The sequence below is a fragment of the Colobus angolensis genome, unplaced genomic scaffold, assembly GCF_000951035.1.
Source record: "Colobus angolensis palliatus isolate OR3802 unplaced genomic scaffold, Cang.pa_1.0 Scaffold567, whole genome shotgun sequence".
Classification (NCBI taxonomy): Eukaryota; Metazoa; Chordata; class Mammalia; order Primates; family Cercopithecidae; genus Colobus; species Colobus angolensis.
In genome coordinates this window covers 252,570-259,914 of record NW_012119232.1, presented here as the reverse complement: position 1 = coordinate 259,914, position 7,345 = coordinate 252,570, and the positions used below count along the sequence as shown (strand labels likewise).

The 7,345-nt window shown below is 41.2% G+C and overlaps 1 protein-coding gene across 1 annotated transcript in view; it reads right to left on the bottom strand.

Moving 5' to 3' along the window:
• Positions 1 to 5,833, bottom strand: part of FAM35A (family with sequence similarity 35, member A) — a 92,497-nt gene extending 86,664 nt beyond the window's left edge. The window contains exon 1 of the mRNA XM_011961723.1: positions 5,772 to 5,833. Coding sequence (XP_011817113.1) covers positions 5,772 to 5,788 — 17 coding nt within the window. The 5' untranslated portion in view covers positions 5,789 to 5,833. The remainder of the gene's footprint in view (positions 1 to 5,771) is intronic.
• Between the last annotated feature and the right edge of the window lie 1,512 nt (positions 5,834 to 7,345).

Genomic DNA, 7,345 nt, shown 5'->3' with positions numbered 1-7,345 from the left:
TTAAAAAAAAATTTTTTTTCGACATGAAATCTTGCTCTGTAGCCCAGGCTGGATGGAGTTCAGTGGCACGATCTCAGCTCACCGCAACCTCCACCTCCTGAATTCAAGCAATTTTCCTGCCTCAGCCTCCCAAGTAGCTGGGATTACAGGCGCACACCACTGCACCCGGCTCATTTTTTGTATTTTTAGTAGAGACAGGGTTTCACCATGTTGGCCAGGAGGCTGGTCTTGAACTCCCAACCTCAGGTAATCTGCCCATCTCAGCCTTCCAAAGTGCTAGGATTACAGGCATGAGCCACTGCGCTCAGACAATTTAAAAGTTACCCAGGGTGATGGTTCACCCCTGTAGTCTCAGCTACTTGGGAGGCTGAGGTAGGAGGAGCACTTGAGCCCAGGAGTAGAAAAAAAGAAAATTATCATGATTATTAAATTCTTTCTAAGCCCAAACTTGAAACTTATACATAAATAGGTAAAGTAGTCCCGAGACCAAAAGATTTGAGAACTGTTCTTTGTAATAGGTTATCTGTTACAGCACTGTCATAACCGCAAGAGTTTGGAAATAACCTTCATGTCCATCAATAAGAGATTGATAAAAGCAATCATGGTGCATCCATGCAATAAAATACTATGCAACATTAAAAACTAATGAGGAGCATGAGTCAAGAAAATGAAATAGAACACATTCAGATTGGAAAGGAAAAAGTAAAACTACCTCTATTTGCAAATGACAGCATCTTGCATATAGAAAATCATACAGAATCCACTAAAGTAAATATCAGAATGAATAAATGAGTTCAGCAAAGTTGAAGCATACAAAAATCGTTCTGTTGCCCAGGCTGGAGTGCAGTGGAACGATCTAGGTTCACTACAACCTTCACCTCCTGGGTTCAGGTAATTCTCATGCCTCAGCCTCCCCAGTAGCTGGGATTGCAAGCATGCACCACCACACCCAGCTAATTAATTTGTTGTGACTTTGGTAAAGACAGAGTTTCTCTGTGATGGCCAGGCTGATCTAAAACTCCTAGCCTCAAGTGATCCACCAACCTCAGCCTCCCAAAATGCTAGGATTACAGGCATGAGCCACCATGCCCAGCCTAAACTATTGTGTTTCTATAAACGCATGGTGAACAATCTGAAAATGAAGTTAAGAAAACCATTCTGAGCCAGGCGAGGTGGTGCACACCTGTAATCTCAGTTACTCAGGAGGCTGCGGCAAGAGGATGTCTTAAGCCCAGGAGTTCAAGGCCATCCTGGGCCACACAGTAAGACCCTATCTCTTAATAAATAAATATTTCTTTTTACAATAGCATCAAAAAGAATATTTAGTAATAAATACAACAAAAAGTACAAAACTTGTTTTTTATTAGTTGATTACACATTTTATTTTGAAATAACAAATATCTTAAATTTTTAAAGGCCAATTCTCCCAAAACATTTAAGCCAAATACACACAAGTATATAGACTCAAAGTATTACTGCTGCAGCCTTGATTCTCTGAAATTCTATACTTGATTCTAAATTATTCCGGGGCTAGAATATGCTTGCCATTAAAGAAATAATCTTGTTTTTGTTATTTTTTAGTAGAGACGGGGTTTCTGTTATGCTACAGAATTTTGGGAGTTACCATCTCATATAATTTTTGGGAATTGCTAACTTAGCTTACTCGGTTTTAAGAAGTGCAAAACTTATCCTCTGACAGTGATAAAACATTCCTGAGAGAAGTTTTAAAAGACCTACATATACAGAAAGATACCCCATGTTAATGAATCAGAAGATGTAATATTGTTAAAATGGCACTAATTCCCAAATTGATCTATAGATTCAACATAATCCTCCTCAAAATTACAGCTGACTTCTTTGCAGAAATTGATAACATGATACTAATTCATACGGACATAGAATAACCAATCTTGGGGAAAAAAAAAGTTGGAAGACTCTTATTTCCCAATTTCAAAATTTACTACAAAGCTAGAGTAATCGGCCCAGCACAGTGGCTCATGCCTGTAATCCCAGCACTTTGGGAGGCCGAGGAGGGCAGATCACCTGAGGTCAGGAGTTCAAGATGAGCCTGACTGACATGGTAAAACCCCATCTCTACTGAAAATACAAAAATTAGCCAGGCGTAGTGGCACGCGCCTGTAATCCCAGCTACTCAGGAGGCTGAGGCAGGAGAATTGCTTGAACCTGGAAGGCAGAGAGGTTGCAGTGAGCCGAGATTGCGCCATTGCACTCCAGCCTGGGCAACAGAGTGAGATCCCATTTCAAACAAAAAAAAAGCTAAAGTAATCAAGACAATGTAGTACTGGTATAAGGATAGACATATGGATGAACTGAACTGGCATCCAGATATAAACTTTCACATGTAGGTCAATTTATTTTTCATAGAGTGTGAAGACAATTCAATGGGAAAGAAAGTCTTTTGAACAAATAAACTGGATAGCCACGTGCAAAAGAATGAAATTGGATCCTTTTCTCACATTATGTACAAAAAGTAACACAAAATGGATAAAAACCTAAATGTAAAAGCAAAAACTATGAAACTCTTAGAAGAAAACAAAGGTGTAAATCTTCATGACCTCCAATTAGACAATGATTTCTTACATATGATAACAAAAGCATAAGTATCAAAAGAAAACATTTATAAATTGGACTTCGTCAAAATTAAAAACTTGTGCTTCAAAGTCACTAAGAAAAATGGGAAAATATAACCTAAAGAATGAAAGAAAACATTTTCAAATGATATATCTGGTAAGGAACTTATATTTAGAACATATTAAAAAAACTCTTACAACTCAATAAAAGACAACCCGACTTAAAAATGGGCAAAGGATCTGAAGAGACATTTCTCCAAATAAGACATAAAAATGGCCCATAAACACATGAAAAGATGCTAAATATTATTAGTCATCAAGCAACTGCAAAAAAATACTTCATACCCACGAGGATGATTATAATAAAAAACACACATAACAAGTGTTGGTGAAGAAATAGAGAAACTGGAACCTTCATTCACTGCTGGTAAGAATTAAAATGGTGTAGCCACTGTGGAAAACAGTTTGGCAGTACCTCAAAAATTTAAACATGGAAGTACCATTCCTAGGTATAAACGCACCCAAAAGAACTGAAAACATATGCACACACATATTCACAGCAGCATCATTCAGAATAGTCAAAAAGTGGAAATAATAAGTGTCAATCAATAATGAATAGATTTTTAAAATGTGGTACAGTCATACAACAAAAACTAGCCATAAAAAGAAATGAAGTACATGATACATGCTACATGCATAAACCTTTAAAATACTATGCCAAGTGAAAGACAGTTACAAAGGGCCACATACTCCTTTTACAGGAAAAGTCCAGAATAGACCAATGTAGTGAGACAGAAAGTAGAAAGTATATTTTTACCTTTTCAAATTAAATTATTTTTTAAAATGAATGGTTCAAGAATTTATATGCTATGTTTTTCTAAATCCTAACAATTTTCTTCTAAAATATTTTTAAGAGAGAAAAAAGCATGCTATGAATCAAGAAAAACAGACCTGGAATTTTAAACCAGCTAAGGAAAACTCAAAGGCAGAAAACTCATTTGACTTAGTGGAATGCTATCGAATGTTCCCTTCAAGCTGAATTTTGCTCTTCATTTGAATGGGAAATTACTACGAATAATTAAACTTCACTGTGTTGGGCATGGTGACTCACACCTGTAATCTCAGCACTTTGGGAGGCAGAGGCGGGCTTATCGCTTGAGCCCAGAGTTCGAGACCAGCCTGGGCAACATGGTGAAACCCCACGTCTACCAAAAATACAAAAGTCAGCCGGGAGTGGTGGCAGGCGCCTATAGTCCTATCTACTCAGGAGGTTGAGGTGGGAGGATTGCCTGAGCCCAGGAAGTGGAGGCTGTGGTGAACCATGATCGTGCCACTGCACTCCAGCCTGGGTGACATAGTGAGACCCTGTCTCAAAAAATAAAAATCAAAAAACTTTACTTTGCAAATTATCTGTATATTTTACAAAAGTAATCATAAATGTAAAGTTGAAACTCATTAGACTTTTTATCACAGTACATAATTTCTAACTAAATGGAACTAATAACTTAAAATACTTCTTGGAACAGTATAAATAGGATAACTTTGGAGTCTGATACACAGGTTTGAATCTCAGCCTATTTACAAGCTTGGCGATCATCAACAACTTGTTTAGTTTCTGTGGGCCTCACTCCCTGTTTCTTTTTTTTTGTTTTTTAGATGGAGTTTTGCTCTTGTTACCCAGGTGGAGCGCAATGGCGCAATGTCGGCTCACCGAAACCTCCCCCTCCCCGAAACCTCCGCCTCTCAGGTTCAAGCGATTCTCCTGCCTCAGCCTCCCGAGCAGGTAGTATTACAGGCATGCGCCCCCACACCAGGCTAATTTTGTATTTTTAGTAAAGATGGGGTTTCTCCATGTTGGTCAGGCTGGTCTCCAACTCCCGATCTCAGGTGATCTGCCCGCCTCCGCCTCCCAAAGTGCTGGGATTACAGGTATGAGCCACCATGCCCAGCCACTCCCTGCTTCTAATAAATCAGGAATTATAATACCTATAGTCTGAAAAGAAATACTCCAAATATTCACTAAATGGGGGAAGAGATGGATAATTTCATTCTGCTTTTTAAAAAACCTATTTCTACTCTTCACATTTTTTTACTTGCATGTAATTTTAAAACATAATGACAAGGTGCAGTGGCTCAACACCTGTAATTCCAACACTTTCGGAGGCCAAGGCGGGCAGATCACTTGAGGCCAGGAGTTTGAGAACAGCCTGGCCAACACAGTGGAACTTCGTCTCTATTAAAAATACAAAAAAATTAGCCAGGCATGGTGGCAGGCACCTGTAAACCCAGCTGCTTGGGAGGCTGAGGCAGGAGAATCACTGGAACCTGGGAGGCAGAGGCTGCAGTGAGCTGAGTTTGCACTGCTGTACTCCAGCATGGGCAATTGAGCAAGACTGTCTAAAACAAAACAAAAACGTAATGATCATTTTAAAAATAAAAATATCTATTTTATAGGGTACTCGTGAAGCCAGTTTGCAAGGCACCTACACATAGGAGATTCTCAATAAAAAAAAAAAAATAGTAATTTCCACAACTCTATTCCTCACCTCTTCCAAAGCTTCTTCAATTCTGCCTTTCCTTTTTTGAGATGGAGTCTTGCTCTGTTGCCCAGGCTGGAATGCAATGGCACGATCTTGGCTCACTGCAACCTCTCTGCCTGATTCAAGCGGTTCTCTTGAGTAGCTGGAACTACAAGCACTGCCCCACCACCACCACGCCTCGCTAATTTTTGTAGGCCCCCCACTATGCTTGGCTTATTTTTGTATTTTTAGTAGAGATGGGGATTCACCATGTTGGCCAGGCTGGTCTCGAACTCTTGACCTCAAGTGATTTGCCCGCCTCAGCCTCCCAAAGTGCTGGGACTACAGGTGTAAGATACCTCCTTAGGCCCAATTCCACCTTCTTGAATTCAGGTGAACAAGCCACAGAAGCAGCAAAGTTAAACATTTATTTTTCTGAAGGCTGAGGTTATAAAGATAAACAAAGACAAGAAAACTAAGCTTTTAAACCCTTTTCCTCAGAACATAACCAAATAATTTAATCCAAAAAGAAAAATATTTCCATATGTTTACTGATGCTAATCATGTTACCCTGAAACTCCAAGGGTTTTTTGCAGGAGTGGGGGATTGCGATGTAAGAGAGTAAAACGATAATACATCTAGTAAAAAGGAAATTTGATACCTTAATCTTTTGACCATCAATGAAAATTCAGGATTCAGGTCAGAGTATATTTTTCACTGAAAAACGCAGTGCAAATACAACTAATGGCAATGATTTATTTAGCAAGTAAGTTAAAATATAAGTTCCACCTGTATAAAAAGATAATTTTTACTGCGAGAGTACACTGAGATAGATGAATGTAATTTAACAGATCCAGGTTGTCACTTTATATTTTACACAATATTTCGAGAACTAAGAACTTTCTCTTCCATATTCTAAAAGACGAATAAGGTGAACATATCAGGAAGCACCGTCGTTCTGCGGATCAAATGGGTGTCATTTTAAAACCACCCAAGTACACGGAGACCGCTAACACTAGTAATGTGGCGTTTGGTAGCTTGTCTTAATGACTGTCATCAGAGCTTCACTTATTTATTTATTTTTATAGAGATGAGTCTAGGCTGGTCTTGAACTCCTGGGCTCAGGGCGATCAACCTGCTTTGGCCCCCAGAGAGCTGGGATTACAGGCGGAAGCCACCTTGCCGGCCTCGTTAGTTTTAAAAGCGCCAAAGACATCCATAGAAATGAGTAACTTTAGCATTTCCTATCAAGTATGTATAAATACATAACTGAACCCTCGTATAGCATAAAGTTTATAAATCATATACTGAGGCAAGGCGCGGTGGCTCACGTCTGTAATCTCAGCACTTTTTGGGAGGCGGAGGCGGGCGGATCACTTGAGGTCAGGCGTTGGGAGACCAGCCTGGCCAACAGGGCGAAACCCCGTCTCTACTAAAAATACAAAAATTAGCGGGGCGTGGTGGCGCGTGCCTATAACCCCAGCTACCCGGGAGGCTGAGGTGGGGAGAATCCCTAGAACGAACCCATGGAGGCGGAAGCTGCAGTGAGCTGAGATGGTGCCACTACACTCCCGCCTGGGCGACAGAGCAAGATTCCATCTCAGATAAATAAATAAAATAAAATAAAAAATAAATCATATACTGAACCATTTAACAAATACATACATTCCTGAGAAAGAATTTCCTGGGGGCATTATCGCATTTCTAGTTTCCTTATTTTACACTATTTCAGAGGGAGATAAGGTCTCCCTCTGTCGCCCAGGCTGGGGTGCGGTGAAGCGATCGTAGCTCACTGTAGCCTCGGACTCCAGGGCTTAAGTCATCCTCCAGCCTCGACCTCCCAAAGTGCTAGTACTAAAGGCGTGAGCCACCGCGCCAGCCCGGAGCCTCTGTCTGCAAAGGTGAAGCACAGTCAGTGCTGTGGGGCGACACAACCACGACGTGCGTTAACTATGCGATCTCCATACTGCGGAGCAGCTGAATGGGACAACAAAAACTCGCGTGGTGAGAGCCTGTGGGCGACTGACTCCTTTCCACCTCACGCCAGCCACACATAATCCAACTCGGGGTGCCGCGCAGCTCTCTGCAGCCCTGGCTGGTGACGCCTAGCCCTCAGCCAGGCCTTCCGCGGCTGCGGCTCTGCCTCGCTTTCCTGCCCACGTGTCAGCATCCGCACAGCCGGCCCCGGCCTGAGGCCGCCCGAGGACAGGCCAGGGTGGGCCGCCCGTTCCGAGG